Consider the following 22,596-nt stretch of genomic DNA (forward strand, 5'->3'; position numbering starts at 1 on the left):
AGGTCTGTTGATTGTAGTCCCTTAACAGTGTTAGGAGACCCTGTAATACCTTCCAGATGTTTTTGTATTATGAAAGGAGACAGTTTGCTCATAGGCTGACTAGTGAGGGAGTGGATAATTAAAAATGATGGGCAGGGTTGCTACATCTGATTAGACTGTCTCTTTGGATTATCATTTCCTAAGTCCTGACTGTAGTCGTGGTCAATGTAGGTTTCTGTTCTTGAGCTCGAAGGCTCAAATGATGGATAATTATTTTTATCCATGATGGCTCTTTTTGGCCCTGGGGTTTCTCTTTACCACCCAGGTTACCAGCCCCACCATGGGGAGGCAGGAGCAGTGCCATTTGTTGGCCAAGTGTAGAGGTTAGTACAGTTAGTAAGGCTAGCTAAATTAAAGAACAAGGTGCCTTACTTCTTCTGGGCTCTCTTCTTTGTGCTTTTAAGAAATTACAGCTACTTAACAGAAAATTTTAATAAGTTCAAGAGAAAACAAAGGAAAACTCAGTCTCTGGGAACAAAAATGCTCTATAAATGCACAATAATGGCTTGGCGTCTGGGGCCTAATTACTTTGGAAAACTGCAGCTGAAATGCAGAGAAATCCCTCACTTGCATATCACTTGGTACCACACTCACATTGCTCAGTCAATAGCTGTTGTGGATAAACATTATTAAGTCTATTTATTGATTTTTTCTCTAAACAATACAGCAAATAATAAGTATCAAAATTGAATCAATTATATAATGTATAGATATAAAACCATACTTGAAAAGTCACAAAAAAAAAAATAAGCTACTTGAAATGGACACTAAGCATATAATATATAAAATTCATACTGCTAAACTACTGTATGCACATCTTTAACAAATTACCATGGCAACAGTCTCAATCCACGTGTCCAGAGTATCACATGCAACTCGCAGATCAGATTCATTAAACTCATAATGCTTTGACCAGCCAAGTGGACAATACCGCAACCTTTCTTGAACAATGGCGTGAAACCAAGCCAGCAAAAAGTACAATCTTGCTCTTTCACCAGGGGGCTAGAGAAAGAAAAAGCCAAATATATTTTTTCATTTATAAATCTAAAAATTTTTCTAACCAAATTATTAATTATCAATATTATCATTATAAACATATCAACATACACAAGAAAAAAATGGAATTTAATATTCCAGAGAGTACCTTCATCATTCTTTGAGCTGGCAATGTGCTAAAAGTACGTAGTAAATTGGCTTTGATGCCAGGTGGTGGTTCAAATACAATGATACGACCAGCACGAAGCAAGTTAACAGGAACTTTAGGATGGATTTCTAAAGTTAAGAATAAGCGAAATGATGGATGTGGTTGTAAGGAGTGAAGTTTCTTTTCAAGCTGAACAAGCCACTGTGGAGCCAAATGGACATTCTTTAGCATTACCCACCTGTAAAATAAAAATCAACTAACAAATTTTCTCAGAAGTAAATAAATACTTTAATAAAATTTTGGCAAACAAGACAGAAATTGAGAAAACTAAATGATATCACACACGTATACAACTGGTGTTTGAAAATTAAAGTAACATGTTTTTGTAAAAAGACAATTATGGAATAATGAAATGAGACATAAATGAAGGTACAATTGAGCACTACTTTATGTTGCAGATATCCATCATTATTCAGGCACATTCCAATTGTATCATAAGTGCAGTCTCTTTTGCTGTATGACCGCACTCATGAAATTTCCATTCGATTAAGTTTTAGCACACCATTTAACTTCAACATTACCAAACAGTTTCCTATCAGATGTTCTTTAATCCTGTAGAGATTAAAGCTAGAAAGTAAATATCTTTGTGTTAACTTATCTGTATATCTGCTACATTTTAATGGAATTTTGTTGTGCCCAGTTTCACCTGAAAGATCACTGCAGAATATTGCATCTATTAACAGCATGAAGGATATACATTGTGATTATTATGAGATCAGTAAAAAATGATCCAATATCTTTTTAAGATAAGAAAAACTCCAACAGATTAGCAACATTACCTATTATATGGTGGAATGTCAGGGGTTCTTTAAGGTTGGCAGAAAACCTAACGAGACTTGCAGAGCATGAGTGTACATTCAACAAGAACACACTTCGTTGTAAGCAGAGGGTTGCATTGTGCACATTGCAGCGAATCGTTATCTGTGAGGAGATAAAGGCGAGTAAGCTGACTGTGACCAATTTGTGCTCTGGCTAGGATTACTTCCTCCTTTCTGTTAACACAGAAGCTGAAGGTCCATAACTATATTTCAGGTTTTTTTTTTGATGGAGTTTATTATGTCCATTGTTCCTTATATATTCTTCATATATTAGATTTGTAGTCGAGGTATGGAACATAATGAGACTAGTCTGTGTTGGATGGAGGTTTAATGGCATAGTCCACACATTAATTTCTTGATATCTCAGTGTGGTCTGGAATCCAGCAGATGGCCACTTTCTGGATATGCATCAGTTTGGATCTTATGTGCATTACTAAAACATATGTAGGAGAGGAGGTATTCTGTAAGGCTATGAGTGCACTCTGGGAATCCATATACAATCATGCTTTTCTGGATGGATAGATGAAAAATATTTTCTAGAGCAGGCTTGATGGCAAATAAGTCAGCTATTTAGCTGTTGCATTCGGTGGGAAGTGATAGAGAGATGGTGTTATGAGGAAACATGGCAGTGGCACCCACTATACTCAGACTTCTTCCATCAGTATATTGTAAAATGCAGATAATTTTGTGTGGGCAATATGAATTTATTGTATGTTGACATTTGTAAGAGAGTGCTTTCCCCTGTTTAGAAAGTAATTATCATACAAGGTGTAACAGAGGACCACGGGGCATCTTCGAGGTGTATATTACAGCTTTGTGCTAGTTGCAATCTGATACCAGAAGGAAGGCTGAGTTTCCCTGGGTTTATTTCTGTAGTACATTGTGAACTACAGATTGCTAAGTATCAGTGCTAAGTACTTAATCATTACTAAGTACCTAATGAAGTGGGTAGGTAGACTTCAAATTTTAGTTGCATAGTTCAGAAGTAACATCTTTCTTCAGAGGCCAAGGAGAAGTTCATGGGCTTCAATATAAAGACTGTATTAGCAATGTTCTATAAGTGGGGGCAGAATGTTGAATAGGAGAAAAAAATTCTGCTAAGGAGAACATGCCCTGCTGCATGGTCTCAATAGCAGAAATGCATTCCCAATGTTTGTTTCAGCTTTGACCATAAGATCCAGGAATGATAAATTTTTTCTGACACCAAATTATCAGAGTTGTTGTTGTTGTTGTAGAGGTTTTTCGGCACAAGGGCAACTGAGGCCAAAATGTGCCTTTTCAAATATTGGGAATGGTACCGGAGTTTCCCTTATTTGATATTAGATATATTCATAAAGTCTAATTTGTTTGAGATAAGTGAAAAGCTTATCCAGATTGGCATTGTTTCCCAATAGGTGGGTTAGTGATAAAGGTTCTTGCATTTGTGTCAGAGAAAGGAAGGTAGTATTTCTGATATGGGAATAATACGAACAATCTAACAGGATATGTCGAACTGTAAGTTGTGATGAACAATGCATGTATACAGGAGGGTCATTGCCCATGAGCAGGAACAAGTGGATCAGGTGTGGGTAATTATCAGAGATCAGATTTTGGGAATCAAGATACCATTTCAGTTGACAGTGTATTATCTTTTATAGGGTTTTACTTAAGCAGCTGGTGAGAGAAATGGGTTTATAGTTGTGGGAAATAAAACTCAATATTAATTTTTTTTTCTGGCAAGTAGTCTATAGGTGTTTATCGTATTCTAAGAAGTTCAATTTACTATTGATAATCAGCCCCAGGGAGACAACTGCAGTTAACAACAGAGATTTCGAGCTGCATCTCAATGAAGCTCATATTCTTTGAACCACAAGAAACAATCAGATCATTGGCATAGAGGTATGAATTTAGTGTTGGGAATATATATATTTTTTTGGTCATATGGTTTATTCTTAATGCAAATAAGGTGACACTGACAACAGAGCCCTGTGGGACTCCGTACATATACAGGGTCCAATCACATTATTATGACCACCTACCTAGTATCCAGAATATGCGCCTTTCGCAGCATGCACCACAGCCAGCCGCCATGGGATGGTTGCTATACAGGTATCTGTGACCATGCAGACTGCAGTGCATCCCAGAGTTCCTGTAGGTTCCTTGGTAGAGGATCCATCCATTTGATGTGTCGATCAAGGTGGTCCCCATAGATTTTCAAAATGGGTTAAGATCCGTGGAATTTGGTAGTCAAGAGAGTAGTTTGAAGTCTTTGTCATGTTCCTCAAACCACTCACGGACAATTCTGGCGATGTGGCATGGTGCATTGTCTTGCTGAACGATACCTTTGCCCCCAGGGAACACGATCAACATGTATGGGTATACCTGATTGGCGATAATCGATAGGTAAACATTTGCATATAGGGTGCCCTCCAGAGGTATCAGTGGCTCCAAGCCATGCCATGAAACATTCCTCAGAGAATAACGCCACCCCCCACCAGCCTGCCTTCTTTCAAAAATCATGTCTGTTCTCGGAGGTTGTACACCTAATACGCCGCCATCCATCCACTCGGTGGAGCAGAAACTGACTCATCGGAGAAAGCCACCCATTGCCACTCGGCCAGAGTCCACTGTTGGTATTGCTGTGCAAACTGTCGGCTTTGTTTGCGATGAACGGCCGTCAGCATGGGTGCTGTCACCAAGTGTCTGCTCTGGAGCTCAATGCACAACAGGGTTCGCTGCATTGTCATGTTGGAGACCTTTCTGGTGGCCCACAGTTCATTTGGATGGCCAGTTGATCAACAGTAGTGTGCCAATAGGTCCTGCCCAACCGTTTCAGCTGACATTCACATCTGGGATCAGTGGAGCATGGAGGGCTCACAATTGGCATGTTGGCGCATCAAAACTGCCCCATTCTTCCAGTGATGATACACTTTCACCACTGAAATGCATGTGAGCATTTCACAAAGTCCGCTGTTTTGGAAATGCTGGCACCCCTGGCCCTGACAGCTGATGATCGTGCCTTTTTCCAGGTCTGATAGGTCCAGTGCTTTACCCATGACAAAGGCTGTTACTGTATTCATGGATGCCAAACATTAACCCTTGTATGCTTGCGGTGTGTGAACTTGACACGAGTGCTGTATGATTTTCTAAGTGTGTGTGTGATGTCTGCATTGGGGAGGGAGGTCATAATATTGTGACTGGATCCTGTATGTTTGTGAAAAGACGTGCCGAAATCAAACTTGAAAGGACCTATTCTAAAGGAAGTTCTGTATGAAATGCTCTGTGGTCTCTCAGATCAAGGGAATGAAGATCTCTATCAGGATAACAAAACACTATGAGGTAACAAAGACTTTCTCTCTCTCTCTCTCAAGGCATACCATGATGAGATGCTCATTTCGGATAAATGCATTCCCAATGTTTATTTCAGCTTTGACCATAAGATCCAGGGCTGATCAATTTTTTTTAAAACCAAACTGATCATCAGAGATCAGATTTTGGGAATCAAGATACAATTTCAGTTGACAGTGTATTATCTTTTATAGGATTTTACTTAAGCAGCTAGTGAGAGAAAGGGATTTATAGTTGTGGGGAATAGAGTGAGCTTTCCCTGAACTGGGAATTGCCAGCATATAAGAGTGATATTAGCAAATGAGAAACGAATGTACAATGAAGATGCAATTGTAGAAGGTCCCCACACAGGGCTATGTCCATTGAGGTCGGCTAGTATACAGAAGGGGGCAGGTAACTACATTGCTATGTATTCTAAATCCTGTTGTAATAAATCTTGGTTTAGTGGAACCTAAATTGTTATTTCTGTTATGAGGGATCTAGTGGCTATACATACTGCAACTGCTTCAAGGGTTGTGTTTGGCGGGACAATCTGGAAAGGAATGCGAGAATTTACTAGTATTGCCACACCACCATGGGTTGTGCCGCTTGTCACTTTGTCCTTTCGACATGCTGTATGATCATCACTATCCGTACCCCCCGATGCAAAATACTCAGAAACAAAAGCCCCGCAAGGAAAATGTAATGCCATAAGACAGAAGTCAACTGAAAAAATGGAGACAGAAGCGACCAACTAAGCAGATAAATCAGTACTAGAGATTTTTGTGGAAGAAGAGATGGATACTGGAAAACCATATTTTTCTAAAAAGGAAAAACTGTTTGAAAGATTTAAAATGCATCTAGGAAACAGTCCAAAAACCTCTCCAAACCCAAATAATGAAAACCGTACTCCAGTGGAAATGTAAAGGATTTCACACTAACATAGGTGACATATATGATTTGATTGCACAGTATGCTCTGCTATGTCTTTGCTTACAAGAAACCTACCTCAGCCCTCAAGACTCTACCCTAATAAAGAAAGAGTCTTGAAGTCTGAGGTAGGTTTCTTGTAAGTATACTGTACAATCAGATCATACATATCACCTGTGTTAGTGCGGAATCCTCTACATTTCCACTGGATTACGGTTTTCATTATTTGGTTTTGGAGATGTTTTTGGACTTTTTCCTAGATACCGTTTTAAATCTTTCAAACAGGTTTTCCCTTTTTGGAAAAATACGGTTTTTCCGGTAGCCATCTTTTCTGTTGTTGTTTTTCGGTGCAAGGGCGACTTAGGCCATATTTCACAAATCAACGTTATGAATGTTATGCATGCATAGTGACTGTTATGACATCAGTCAAAAATGGCGATATAATTTTCTGTTTAATAAAGTGGAAAAATACCAGCAGATTAGCATTGTTACCTACGATGAAGTAGAGTGTTGAGTGCAGGGGTTCTTTAAGCTTTGGAAGAAAGCTAAATGAGACTTGGCGGGCAGTGGTGTACACTCAACAAGAATATATTTAATTGTAAGAGGAGGTTGCACAGTGTGCATTGTGGAGGATCATTACCTGTGAGGAGACAGTGAAGAAATAAAGACAGCCGTGATGAAGGAACTAAAGAATGACCTCAAAGCTACTAAGATAAAGTCCATCCGGAAACGAGGAATGTAGGACTTGTTACTGAAACGGATGTAAATGAAGATGTACAGACAATAATGGATAACCCAAAAATTGCCTCCTTGGGTTTGACTGCAGAATTGTCAAAAAAAGAGAGGATCATTGTCTTTGACATAGACAAGGACTTAACCCCGGAGCAGTCAGCCACAGAGATCATAAACAGAAATCTGAAAGACACCACCCCCACCCCAGCAACTACAGGAACAGCGAACCCAGGTACTCCACCAGATCTAGGGCAGGACCAAACAGAAATTGGGTCCTAGACTGTCCTGCAGCAACTAAAGAATCAAGAGAGAATTTACATTGAATCGGGATAACACCGATTCTAGGAGCATGTGGCAATCCTGAAATGCTTCTGATGTTGTAAATATGTCTACAGAAGTCGATGCGCCAATAACTAACAAAAAAAAAAAAAAGAAAAAAAAAGAAAAAACAAACCATATACCCACTCAAAACGAGTGTGCGGATATCCGACAGCATACAAAATAGTCCATGGTGAGAGTGACACCTCATGGGCTGCAGTTGTGGTCTGCAATCCCAATTATACTGTGACTAAAGTAACACAGCATTGTGCACCCTGGGCAGTGTGCCCACATCTTAACACCATTCCACCAAATCTATGCTGTGGCCCTTTACAGCAGGCTGGGCGAGGACATTGCATCTATCACCAGGTACTTGCAGGCCTTGACTGACATGCTCCCTGATCAAAGAATCATAATTGGGGCAGATGTAAACTGCCGTTCCCCAGCCTGGCACAGTCTGACCCCAGACAGGAGAGTTACCAGAAATGGACAGACCACACCAGATGCCTACATTTTGTAATACCCTGTGGGAAACGACTATTGATGTCACATTGTCCACAGGAAACAATGCGGGGTATGTTGAGGATTGGATCATCACAGACTCGTGGACGACTTCCGACCACAAGGTGATTACCTGCCAAATCAGAAGATCATTAAACAGGCCCCCCCCATATCTAAACAAACACTAAATCGCTTCGCCATCTGCTGGGCGAACTGGGAAAGGTTCAGAGAAGTCTTAATGCTCACTGCAACCTAACACCTGGAAACAACAAACCAGAACGGGGACCCAGACGAGAATCAAAAGAGGGTAACGGAAATAATACTTGCAGTGAGTGAAGCATCAATGAAGTGGAGAAATCCCAAACTGGGAGCAGTCCCTTGGATTAGCAAGATCCAGCAACTAGAAGGGAGACCATGAAAAGAAGAACTCTTTCAACAGGCAAGATGCACATGGCCTGTTGCTGAGGTCCAGATACTAAAGGAGTGCTATAGAGAAGGAAGAAACAGATATACGGATGTGATAAACAAGAACAAACAAAGAGCCTAGAAAAACTTGGTAGGCATAACAGGAAATATTGAGCCCTGGGGATGGGTAGTGTATAGGATAATGACAAACAAACTCCCCGGGGGGAGTTATTTCTACCACATTGACACCACAAGGGAGCCAAAACCACCACATGGCAACATTCACACACAAATATTCTGGGTGCTATTTTCCCAGAGACTGCCATACCTACTTCACCTGAACAGAATAGAATATGCCAAGAAAATGACACGTACACCACTCACTGACTCCTGTGAACTGCCCTTCATGCTAGATGACATCAAATTTGAGGCAAATCACATAAGAAATAATAAGTGCCCTGGCCTTGATTACCTCAAGCCAGAAATTATCAAAAAAGTAATGGAACTGTCCCCTGAACTCCTAAATCTGTTCAATAACTGTTTGGATCAAAGCATCTTTCCAAGAAACTGGAAGACTGTGGGACTGAAGCTGATCCCAAAAAAACTCCCGAAGCCTCCACAACAGCCAACCACCTACAGACTGATATCTTTGCTACCAGTGATCAGCAAACTATTTGAGAGAATGCTATACGCCCGAATTGACACACATTACAAGAGTAATGATCTGCACGTCTACCCAATTCAGCTTTAAGCCCGAGTCTTCTACAGTAGAAGCATTTAGACATCTGCTGCACAGTGTGGCCAGCTCCAACAGTAAATACTACCTAATCATCTCCATTGATTTTGCTGATGCGTTTGACACCATTTGGTGGCCGAGTGTCCTGGCAAGACTAAGGACCTTCCCTGCAACTTTTATCTTACTATCAAGTCTTACCTTACTGATAGGAGTATTAGTGTAATGGCACCCTATGGTAGGTAAACCGCTGTGTCTGCAGGGGTTGCCCACAGGGTTCTGTCCTGGGGCCGCTCCTGTGGAACATTGTCTTGGATGAGTTCCTAGCCATGGACCTTGGTGATGTCCAAACCCAAGCTTTCGCCGATGACTTTATCTTGAAAACTGCTGCCGACAGTAGAGCACAGTTGGAGGTAAAAGCAAACCATGCCATCAAGATACTACAGGACTGGATCCTCTTACGCTGCCTAAAAATCTCACCGACTAAGACATCCTCAATCTTACTGAAGGGCTCCCTTGACCTGCGCAAGCCGCCTCAAATAAAGGTGAACAACACTACAATTAAACTCCAAAGCCAGCTTAAATACCTGGGGGGGGGGTTAATATTAGATTGTAATCTTTCCTTCGGGCATCTAAGGACCAAGATAAGGAAGTATTCGGCACTGTTAGCCCGTGTGGTCTGTCGTGACTGGGGACTTGAACATTGAGTACTCTCCTTATATTATAAAACAACGTTCCTATCAGCTATAATATATGCCTCTGCGGTTTGGTATCACAAGAGCCTGCAACACCACTAGCACTGTTGCCCTACAGATCTTGGCCAGAGCCCTTCCCCTTGACCTGGACATCATATGCATTGGAATAACCTATTACATAACTGAAGGAATGCCTTGCACCCATCTAGACTACACAGTGGATAACAGCGCAACCTACAAGGCTGAAAAGAACAGGCTGCAGAAATACCTAAAACAAACCTGGCAAAACTGCTGGACAAACACAACAAAAGGGAATATCACCAAAAAGTTCATCCTGGAAGTAGACAGTATACCCCATTCTCCAACCTGGCTGCAATCCGGAATTTACATGACCTACCTCCTTATGGGTCGTGGGGCTTTCAATGCAAAGCTTACAGCATTGGGAATAGTGGAGGACTCGCGCTGTACTTGTGGGGAACAAGAAAGCTGGGTGCACATTGTTTGAGTGTGCCCAATACGAAGACCTTAGATGCAGACTAATGATAGAGTTCACTATCTACCGAGGGGAATCTTGAGTCACATCTACTAGATACACAAGAGGAATACTTATTTTGCCCAGGGATTATTTACCAAGTGCCAAACACTAACCACCATATACAGAAGACCTTAACAGAATGAGACACCACAAACCAGCAAATAGCAGCAAGACGACACAGAGGAGCCGACTATACAGACCTTGGACTGACTACAAAATGCACTGGAAAAAGACAAGTGACAATATGTCTAACCACAAGAGGCATAATTACCGTAAAAACACCTTTAAATAGTCATGACATAAGAACAAAGGGGCACTGCCCCAAAACGTTGCAGCATAGACCCACTACATAAGGTAGTGTAAAAACTAGTATACATCACGGAAGGGATAAAGCTCCATAATGACAGCCAGTAGACTTGATTATGACCCCAAGATATTGACCAGAAAATAGGACCCAGACTATAGTCTGGAGGGATGACATCCCAGATTTAACTTCCTATTAGTTCCACCTGGATGAGACTGAACGGCCAGCTTTTCAGGGCCTGTAAACTGAAGGAGATGATATACGGTGGCACTCTCCCTCCGGGACAGCCCATTGGCAACCCAAATCGCACTCTCTTGAGCAGATCTTTCTTTCCAAACTCCTGGGGAGGAGAGGCTTGCCTCTCCTCCTGCCCCTCCCCAATTTTCTCACTCTGGTGGGGCACGGGCATGCCTCACTGCCTGCAGGGATCATCTACTCTATCTGCCCAAACTTCCAATTTCATCCACCAAGTCTATTGTCTTCCCCACGTTTAGCCCTACACGTCAAAATTAAAAGAGAACATCAAAATTCTTGCCCAAACCTATTTGGTTTTTAAAACTCACTTTTACTGCACAGCCCCATGTCACATACTATTAATACTAACTTGTTAAGTATCACTAATTTCAACCATTTTTTTTTTTTTGGTCCTAGCCACTACAAGGAAATGGCAGGTAAGTGGCACGACTGGCCAAAGTACAAATATTGGTAATGTTGGTCCCTAGTGGGGCCCGACGTTACCAATAACATCGGCACAACATACTACATGGTATATATCCCACACACTTTTAAATCCCTGGCTTGTCCGATACATAGAACATACGTGGAGATGGGAGAAATCCCAGGAGCCGTCAGACCCTCAACATACCTAATACCTGTGAGGAGATAAAGGTGGGTAAGTTGACTGTGGCCAATTCACGCTCTGGTTAAGATTACTTACTCCTTTCTGTTTACATGGAAGCTGGAGGGCATAACTGCTGTTCAGGTTTTATTTGAAGGAGTTTATTATGCATTAGGGCTTGCCATTGAATTGTCTACTGTTCCCTACATATTCTTCATATATTACTTTTGTAGTCAAGATATGGAACATGATACTGTGATGATTCTCTGTTGGATGGATGCTTAGCAGCATAGTCTGCACATTCGTTTTCCAGTATCCCAACATGGCCTGGGACCCAGCAAAAAATGACCACTTGCTGCAGTTCTTGGATATGCATCAATTTGGATTTTATGAATTTTATTAAAGGATATGTTTGAGAAGAAATGTTCTGTAAAGCTTTAAGCGCACTCTGGAAGTCCGTATATATCATGCTTTTATTTTTTTGTGAGTTATGTGATTTATTGTTAAGTATGCGATGTGATTCATTCCTATTGCGAATAAGGTAGCACTGAGCACATAGCCCTGTGCTCAGTGCTATTTCCAGAGTTTTATTTAAGCAATTTGTCTCTTGTAAACAGATGCCTGTAGGATGATAACAACTGATTAGCTCATGGGATCCCTTCTTGTACATATGTTTGGGAGAGGACTTGTCGGTATCGAACTTGAAAGGACCTGTGCTGAGGAAAGTTCTGTATGAAATATGATAAGTGGCCTCTCAGGTCAAGGGAATGCAGATCTCTCAGGATACCAAAACACCGTGCAGTGTTGAAAGCTTTCTCTATATCAAGGCATGCCATGAAGAGATGCTCATTTTGGATGAATGCATTTCTGATATTTGTTTCTACATTGACCATGATATCCAAAGCTGATCGATTTTTACTGAAACCAAATTGATTATCAGAGATTAGGATTTTGGAGTCAAGATAACATGTGAGTCGACGGTGAATTCTTTCTTCCAGAGTTTTACTTAAGCAACTGGTGACAGAAATGGGTCTATAGTTTGAGGAACAGACTGATCTTTCCCTGGTTTGGGAATTGCTATTATGTAGGAGTGATGCCAGGAACTGTGGAAAGAATGTTCAAGAGAGATGCGATTGAAGAAGGTGAGCAGTGAAGAGACTTGGATCTTTTGGAATGATTGATCATATGCTGTCGTGGCCGACAACTGTGAAAATACAGTCCCTAAGGTATTCGCTATCTCTGTGGGAGAAGAAAGCTCCTGCCCATTCCAGTTGAGATGTGGGGAGGATAATGGGGGAAATTTGCCATTTAGCTGTTTTATTTTTCTTCATATTATTCTTGTGTCAGTATTTTTATTAATCAAGCTTGCAAGCTTGTGTTTTTAGGTGCATTAAGCACAATTTGTTTTTTAGCCTCTTGGTATGAAACTTTTTGTTCTACCTTGCACTTCTTGATTTTTTTCCCTATTTTCCCGAGATCAAATGATTTTGAATAGGCTGGATGTGCCCCTTTGCAATTAGGTCAGACTGGATCTCCTCTACAAGCCATTTGTGAGTGACCATATTTTTGGCACGTAGCATCTTATAGGATTCGGAATATACGGTTGTACTCAGCAGTTGAGGTAGCCGGCATTGACACTAGATGGTAAGATTGGCGATCCAAATGTCAGAATGATGTTGCGGGTGGGAATAATATCTCCATCTAGGATGAGTTCCTAGCCATGGACCTTGGTGACGTCCAAACCCAAGCTTTTGCCGATGACTTGATCTTGAAAACTGCTGCCGACAGTAGAGCACAGTTGGAGGTAAAAGCAAACCATGCCATCAAGATACTACAGGACTGGATCCTCTTACGCTGCCTAAAAATCTCACTGACTAAGATATCCTCAATCTTATTGAAGGGCTCCCTTGACCTGTGCAAGCCGCCTCAAATAAAAGTGAACAACACTACAATTAAACTCCAAAGCCAGCTTAAATACCTGGGGGGGGGGGCAATATTAGATTGTAATCTTTCCTTCAGGCATCTAAGGACCAAGATAAGGAAGTATTCGGCACTGTTAGCCCGTGTGGTCTGTCGTGACTGGGGATATACATTTCTGGATGACAAATACTATACATTTCTGGATGACAAATGGCAACAATTTTCCTAATGGCTGTTCTGTTGTAGAATGAAAGACAATAAATGTAAGGGCATGAAGTGATGTCACGTTTTTTTTGCCTTTTAGATACAATAGTCTCATTGTCCTCATTTTTTCCACTCAAAGAGTTTGGGATTGGTGGTTGTTATGTTTGGATCATTTATGTTTGCATCTTTTAGCCCTGGGAGTAAGAGCTTTTCCTCCCTCGTAACCAGCTCTGCCATGGGGAGGTAGGAGCGGTATCACCTAGTGACCAAGCGGAGGTAGATAAGTGGTTAGTAAGACTAGGATATAAAAGAAAAGTATGTTTCCTTTAATAGGAACCTTTGCAATGATACTTTTCAACTGAAACAGTGGATGTCGTGTCCACCCTATTATTGAGGCAACCATTCTCATGACTGATAAACGTTTGCATACGTCACAACCACAGTCTTCGATATCAAACAGTTAGTTGTTACATCTCAGTTTATTGTGCATGACTGGCACCACACACTCTTATGTTCTTTGTTCCTAAACTTTCAGTTCAACTGATGAAGGTTACCTTAATAACCGAAAGCTTTTTTGTGCTGTATGTATTTAACATATTCTGTTTTACTATTTAACATTAAATCTGTCATTTATTTTACTTTCCATTTTGTTCTGTGCAACATAATAACACGCACACACACACACACACACACAGCCAAAACATTATGACCACCTATCTTATATGATGTTGGTCCTCCATGTGCAGCCAAAGCAACTCGTAGCTGGTGAGGCATGGATGCAACAAGATTTCTAAATGTATTTTGTGGTATCTGGTACAAACCCATAACCAGCAGATCCTTCAACTCCTGTAAGGTCCATGGTTGAGACGTTGCAGATCGGAGTTGCTGTTCTAACACAAACTACAGGTGCTCGATGGGATTGATGTCTGTGGGAATTTGGAGGCCCAGGCAATACCTGGAAGTCTTCCTCATGTTCTGCGAACAAGTCTCGAACAATCCGGCTGAAAGACTGCACCACCAGAGGGAAATACCGTTGCCATGAAATCATGTACCTGGTCAGCAATGATGTTTAGGTAGGTTGCAGATATAAGAGTGCCTGGCACATGGATGACTGGACCTAGGGTATCCCAGCAGAACATTGCCCAAAGCATGCCACTGCTGCCACTGGCTTGTTTTCATTCCACAGTGCATCCAGGCATCGTCACTTCCCCAGGTAAACGATGCACACGTATCGGCCGTCCACATGGTACAACAGGAAATGGGATTCAATGGACCAGACGACCTTCTTCCAATCACTCAAGGTCCAATTTTTATGCTTGTGTGCCCATTGTAAGTGCTGTCGCCAGCGAACCGTGGTTAGCATGGGCACTTGGAGTGGCCTGCGACTACGCAGCCCCATTTTCAGCAGGGTTTGATTTACTCTGTGTTGTAAGACATTACTCCTGCCACCATCATTCCAATTACCAGCTAGTTGCGCCACAGTCACCCTTCTGTTGCTATGCACCATTTGGGTCCAGTTTCAATGCTCATGGCATTGTAGACGCTGTAGCCAGTGAAACGTGGTTATCATGGGTACTTGGGGATGAATGAGGGTAAATGGGGCTGCCCCATTTTCAGCAGGGTTCGACGTACTGTGTGTGTTGTAAGACATACTCCCACCACCACCAGCATTCCAATTGCTGTCTAGTTGCGCCACAGTTGCCCTTCTGTTGCTACGTACCATCTGTGAGAGCCTTTGCTCACCTCTACATCGATGAGCCTTGGTCATCCACCACTTTTCCAGCATTTCATGGGTTTCCCCTCCTTGGACCACTTTTGGTAGGTACTAACTATGGCTGACCGTGAGAACCCACCAGCTGTGCCATTTTGGATATGCTCTGATCCAATCATCTGACCATTACAATTTGGCCTCTATCAAACTCACTTAAGTCCGCTGCCTTTTGCACCTGAAGAACAAGAGTAACACTGATTAACGGAGCTCAGTATCAGTGTCTCTTATACCACGTCCAGATCCGTGTATGCGCCATAGTTCACCTACAGTTGCTTCGATTTGCATAACAACTCGCTGGTCATAATGTTTTGGCTCATCAGTGTATAGTAGTATAATAAGTAAGTAAATAAAGGTTTAGAGATAACAGAAGTAAGTAAATAAGGGCTGTGAAGATAAGAGGTATGCAACAAGTGAGAAAGAAAAGTGAGAAGGAAAAAAATAATAATAATAATACATATAAGGAAATCAGTCAATATTTTATTACACAAAATATATACATAATTATATTGTCATATATCGCACAATTCTGGCATTGTTTTCAAGTGTCAACAACCAGAATTACCCAACAAGATGACAATTTAGAGTCCTTTGTTTCTAACATAAATTACATGCCATGGTAATATATAATTATATCAAAATATAGCACTGGGAAAAAAAAAATAAATAAAAATAAATTAAGTATAATTAAAGTGGTAAAGGGGATAAATAGACAGCCAGCATGTAATTTAAGATTGACATGACAGAGGACTCAAAAATAATTATATGAAACTAAAGCTAAAACGAAAATGATCAAAAACTAAAATTGGGAAAAAGACCACTGTTGAGAGTAGACAAAGGCTAATGCTGGAACTATATATAAACCTGTTTGTATTATAGTGTTTACAGGTAAAAGTATAGCGTTTAGCTAACTGGAGATGAAAACAGATAGTTAATTAGGATAGCTATAGACACTCTGCCCTTGTATTACACTTGTATTTTTTAACTGTTTTTTTGAATTCTTAATTAATTTTTGAACTTTTTTCAACTGACTTTTTACTGTAATCATTTTGTGTTAATCTTTTATTTGTTTTAATTTCTGAAGAGTATCATACAGAAGTATTCTACGTATTATATTGAGGTAAATTTCTCTTATTCTTCTACAAATAATCATTTCATACAAAAGGAAATACTGCAGTACAGTACCTGCATTAATAAGGATTAAAGTTGCTTTTAACTCTTGTATGATGACTGGCAAGACCATATGGGTAAAACCCAATCATGTAAAATCAATTGTCTGTTCTTTTATTTTTCTGTTTCGGGACCACGACCCTGTAGAGTAACATGATGTGGCCAAGATGCTAGAGAATGTTTCCCCATGAGCACTGGCTGTTATAGTTCAATCTACAATAGCACATCGATTATATTTCAGGATCGATGAAGGGTGTGATATCTACTTTTCCTTCATTTTACAGATTTTCTCCTATATCCCATTCAGGCTGGTTGATTGGGTTAAACAGACAATTCCTTATTAGGTCTCGTGTCAGACATAATGCAGTTTAGTGTGTGTGTGTGTGTGTGTGTGTGCACACGTGAGTTCAACAGCTATGAGATCAGACGTGGTAGGGTATCACTGGAATACCCCGAAGCTTTCTTTTATGCCTTATTTGGTGCCGTGTATTCTTTATTCTAACATGGTAGTATTGGAAATGGTAGAAATGTTTTTGAAAGATATATACAGTGAAACTTCTCCTAACGGACACCTCTCGTTAACGGACATCTCTCTACAACGGACATTTTCAAATTCCCCAACTCACCTCCATTGGTTTTAACGTGTTTTCAGCTTCTGTCTAGCGGACATTCTCTGTAACGGATGCGGACAGGCAATCTGCACTTTTTCGTATAGATTAGCACTTAATTTGATCTCCCCATAACGGACTGCGGGGGAGCTGACGGCCCTTTTTCTAGGAACCTTTCTTCCATGTATTGTCTCAATCGTGTGTTTATTTTCTATTTCCGATTTTCTGAATTTTATCAAGGTTTACGTCGCGGTTCTAAACCCTTTTACAAGAATTTTAAGGCACGTGTAAAACTTGTGATGAATTCGGTGTGTGCAGAGGAGGGGATTTGGTCTGCCTTTCGTCTTTTCAGTTTCAGTTTTCAGTTTTGTTCAGTGTCGTGTGAAGTGCACAATGTCTTCTCGTAAACATTTAACTTTAAAAGATAAAGTCGAACCCATTAATGCGTATGATCGGCAAAAAAATAGTGTTCGCAATCTTGCTGCAAAATTCAAAATCGGGAAGACGCAGGTAAGCGACATCCTAAAGAAACAAAATGAACTGCTCAAACTATTTTGGCAACATGGAAATGATCAGGTTCAAAAATCATTCCCGAAAACTGTTGGACTTCAAATTTGTCGCGCACGTGCTAAAAAAATTCCCATTAATGGGCCTATTATTAGGGAAAAGGCTTTGGAGGTTGCGAAATCTATGGGAGTAAATGAGTTCAAAGCTTCTGTGGGATGGCTAGACAAGTTCAAAACTCGGCATAAAATTTCTTGGAAAACCATAAGTGGTGAAGGTGGATCTGTTGATACTGGGGTTGTAACAAAGTGGACCGTCAAATTGGAAGATTTATGTCGTGATTTTGAAGCTAAGAATATTTACAACTGTGATGAAACAGGGTTGTTTTTTAAAGCTCTTCCTGAAAAAACAATGAGTCTAAAAAACGAAAAGTGCCAGGGCGGAAAAATTTCTAAGGAACGCTTGACTGTACTATTGTGTACAAATATGCTGGGAGACTTTGAACAACCTCTTGTTATAGAAAACCCACAAAATCCTTGTTGTTTCAAGGGCATAAAGTTGAATCTTTTGAATGTTGACTGGAAGTCTAATAAAAAAGCGTGGATGACATGAGATATCATGAGCGAATGTATAAGTCACTTTAACCAAAACATGATTCGTCAAAACAGAAAAATTATTCTTTTCATGGATAATGCTGCATCTCACCCGCACATTGAATTGTCCAACATTCAAATCGTTTTTCTGCCACCAAACACATCTGCAGAGTGTCAGCCCTTGGATCAAGGGATAATAAAAAAATTTAAACTTCACTACAGAAAACGTGTTTTAAGACATCTCATTGCAAACATGAACGATGTAACGTGCGAGTGACATTGCAAAGAAAATCAGCATCCTAGATGCGATTCAATGGATTTCCTCTTCAGTAAATGCAATTAGAAAACAAACTGTCGTGAACTGCTTTGTAAAGCCTGGCTTCTCAAACGCAAAAATTGAAGTTGTGAACAGCAATGTGGAGCACCAAGAAGAACAAGAACTTCAACATCTACTGATAATGTACGATACTTCCGCTACAAGTGACCCTGGCTACAAAGATATAGACTCGAACCTCACTACAGAAGATGGTGCTCTAGATATCAACGACATTATCATCGATATTTTTCAAGAAGTTCCTCATGAGGATGAAAAATGGAAGGAGGTCATTCTGTCGAAGAACATATTAACGACGAACCACTGATGAAAATAGAAGAAGCACTCATACAAATCAATCGTTTAAAAATGTTTTTCGCCGCTGAAGAAGATACTGAAGGACTTTCGATGGTTTCTTCACTCCAAACAAATGTTGAAAACAAAATTATCAGTCGGAAGAAGGTGCAGAAGAAAATAAGTGATTACTGTATGTATTTTTCTTAAGATAAAGTCATAATATGCATAGCACAATTGTATATATATTATTTACAAAAATATTGTGCAAAATCTGTATATAATTTAGTTTAATTTTACATTAAACATTTAACGATTTTTCTTTATCTCTTGTGTATGTAATTGTATATTATTTACAAAAATATTGTTCAAAATCTGTATATATTTTAATTTAATTTTACATTAAACGTTTAACGATTTTTCTTTCTTTCTTTTTTTTTTTTCTCCCTCAGACTTCTTGTTAGTGGACACTTCTCTCTAACGGACACATTTTCGTTCCCCATGGCGGTCCGTTAAAGGGAAGTTTCACTGTATTGTATGAGTCTGAGCCCTGTATCGCGGGATTGGTGTAAGGTCATTAGACTTGTAGAGTCTGGCTTCATGGGAGGTTTAATGGAGACAGAGACTTATGCTCCTTTTGGCATAGGAATGATTGCATCCTGCACAAAAAGAAGTATTCTTAGAGAGAGAGAGGTGAATCCTTTAAATCTCTGTATTCAAATCATATTTTAATTTGCAACACATGGAAGAAATTTATGGATCTCTTAGAACTGAATGCTATGGATATTTTTTTCTCTTTCTGAGGTAACACTAACTAGTGAATATGAATTTAAATTTAGCAAGTGCAATTGCAGACCAGAAGTATGAAAATTTTATTTTAGCAATTAAGTAATTAACTATTGGAACAGTAGCTAATTACTGCTGTCACCTAATTTTGTATAATTAGAAAGCTTATGTGAATTTAAGGAAGGAATAAGCAGATACTTTGAAAAGCAAATGACATCTAAGAAGAGATATGGATATAAATTTTTTTTTAAGGCTGATTATGCATGTTGGCTTCCTTACATCATTTTGCAAACAGTAATATTATTACATACCTTCCAGTCTTTGAAGCTGAGTTAATTGCTTTCTCTGCTTGACTGAAACCTTCAGCAGAACCAATTGCAATTGAAGTAATGCTTTTGCCAAATTCAGCAGCCAAGTCATCCACCCTTCCACTTGCATCATATCCTGGCACTGAACACATTAGAACAGGAGTGCTAGACTTCACCTAAATGCATACAAAAAAGAAATACATACAAAATTTCAGAATATATTTACCAACCCAAAAATTTTCCAATTTTTACTTTATAAATTAATTTTAAAAGGTATTAAATATAAAGGAACCGGATTAATTGAAATGTGAAGGGACACCAATGCATAGAATGTATAGCTCTATTAGAGCTTTTGAACTGTTTTCTTCTGATACTTTGTGAAAATTCCATCATATTCATCATTTCATTTTATGTGTATGAACACTTTCAGAAAGAACTGTAAATTTATTATCAACATACACTCAGTAATCAAGTGATCACTGAAGTGCGGTCTGTTTGCTAACAGGAGAGACTGCATCTACAGGGATGGGATACGCTTAAATAGAAAGGGTGCAAGAATATTTGCTGATGCTCTCAAGGCATTATTAGGTGGGTTAGAAAACTGCAAGCTTGGTGAGATATATATATATATATATATATATAGACTAATAGATTGACAACAGAGGCAGGCAGAAGCCAAAGTAATTTTTGCACTGTTTCTATTGGAAAATGCAGAAGCCCAGAAAGCAAGATGCAATGGATTTCAAGGCTTCTGTGCATTGTCATGAAACAAGAAAACACACTGGCTGTGTTAGGGTAATTAAGAATATGAACATGTGCATGCACACCAATTTTGGAACATAGTAGAAAAAAAAAAAAAAAAAAAAAAAAAAAAACATTGTGGGGATAACAGTGATGTGGTGTCAGTCAGATATAATGGATGAAGAATTTCAATATGAGGAGTACAATGCAAACAGAAAGAAGAGGACGGGAGGGGGGTATATTGTTAGATTGGTTGGCTGGATGGATTTTGATTTTATTGGTGCAAAAGCGGCTAAGGCTCGCCATGATTATGCCATAAAAATACAAATGAATAAAAGATAAATTGCAACCTTACAGAGAGGTTACAACTCAAAAATGGTAAATACATAAAATTGAGTAAAACACAGTGACTAAAAATAAATGCTCAATACTATATATATATATATATATATATATATATTGGTAAATATTAATAGTTTGAAAAAATTTAAAAACATCTGACATGTGGCCATTGTCTGATAAAATCTGACTGATTGCATAAGGCTCAGTCATATGGGTAAAAGTAGTAAAATGCATATCATTAAAATCTGGGCATTCTATTAAAATATGTTTCATGGATAAAATTGGGTCACAGGACTTACAAATAGGAGGTGGTGGTTGTTGTTATTTGGTTTTTAGGAGCATTAGCAACTAAGGCCATATTTCTCCGGGGATATGCGGTGGTCATTCCCTGACCTTTTCACATCCTCCGTATTTGGTGGCTCACGGGCTTGAACCCTGGTCTAATCAAGAAGCATGTGCTATGCATTGCTGCTCCTGCCCACCTGGCTATGGAGGTGCCACACATAGGAGGGTCATCGGCCCTTAGCAAATGCGTCAGATGACTGGATCCTACGTGGGTCCAGGCAAGAACAACTTCCTCTTTTCGATTCCTGTGCAAACTAGACTGCCACGGTTCAATTACAGGCTTCATATCATGTGGTGGTGTCTGGAAAAACAGCAGCAGATCCTACATATGATTCCTACTTTGAGCTGTCTGTGTAAACTGCCAGAAATCAGAATGTTCAGCTTGGTGTGTTGAATAGAGCTGCAGTAGACAGATGATGGATTATTTGACTTTCCTCAATTTTTAAGGAAAAGGTCGCATGTTGGAATGTGAGCATGCAAAGGGGGAATGGGCTGCTTTGGTGATTGGGCAACCTTGTCTACCTTGATTTCAAGTTCTCTGAGTAGCTCTTGGACAAGAATACTAAAAGGATGATTGGCAGTCTGACAGATGTTGTATAAACTTTCCCATCATGGCTCAAAAACGGATGGCCACGTAAGATGGTCTGGCAGGGATTTCAGTTTTAAAGCATACTTTAGAGACAACACCTTACGTCAAAGTGATAACGGTGCTTCTGGTGCTTCAATGTATAGGCTCTGGACAGAAGACGTTTGATATGCTCCAGTAGCAATTCAGAGAGCCTGATGATCGACAGGATCCAGCTGTCGGAGTATACTGTCCCTGGCTGAATTCTATACCAGGGACCTGTAATCTAGACTGGATCATACAAGTGCAAGATAAATGCATAGTAGGATGCATCGGTCCACACCCCAAGATGTATAGGACAGAGAGCATAAAATATTAAGGCTTCTCATACACTTTGTACAAAGTTGGCGGATATGTTCCAGAAAGTCAACCTTTTATCGAAAACAAGTCTCAAGAATTTTGTGTCTGACACTACTGGAATAACATTTTGTCCTAGCCTTAATTCAGGTTCAGGATGAAGATTCTGCTTGTGACAAAAGTTTATGCAAATGGTCTTCTGCAGTGAGAAACACATTGTTAGATAAGAAGCATATAAAATCTAAGGCAGAGCATCCAGATGAAATGGGTGGCCACATGCAATGTTGAGTCAGTTGGCATGTGACATAGGCTCTGGAAAAATAAAAATGAAAGTAGGAGTGTGTTATAGGCCAAATGACTGAGAAGTAGAGAATGACTGTACAGAGAAACAGTGGGTCAGTAAACCAGAATGTCTTATAA

At 39.8% G+C, this 22,596-nt stretch overlaps 1 protein-coding gene across 2 annotated transcripts in view; it reads right to left on the bottom strand.

Annotated features, from left to right (window-relative positions):
* The window catches only part of Dhc64C (dynein heavy chain, cytoplasmic), a 1,460,071-nt gene that overhangs the window by 150,244 nt on the left and 1,287,231 nt on the right, over positions 1-22,596 (bottom strand). For both annotated transcript variants that reach the window (XM_090376486.1, XM_090376487.1), the window contains exons 78-80: positions 19,830-20,002; positions 1,184-1,421; positions 871-1,041 (exon numbers count right to left, since the gene is read on the bottom strand). In XM_090376486.1, coding sequence (XP_090232612.1) covers positions 871-1,041; positions 1,184-1,421; positions 19,830-20,002 — 582 coding nt within the window. The remainder of the gene's footprint in view (positions 1-870; positions 1,042-1,183; positions 1,422-19,829; positions 20,003-22,596) is intronic.

The sequence above is a fragment of the Mastigoproctus giganteus genome, chromosome 6, assembly GCF_048544385.1.
Source record: "Mastigoproctus giganteus isolate SK-2022 chromosome 6, ASM4854438v1, whole genome shotgun sequence".
In the NCBI taxonomy this organism is placed as follows: domain Eukaryota; kingdom Metazoa; phylum Arthropoda; class Arachnida; order Uropygi; family Thelyphonidae; genus Mastigoproctus; species Mastigoproctus giganteus.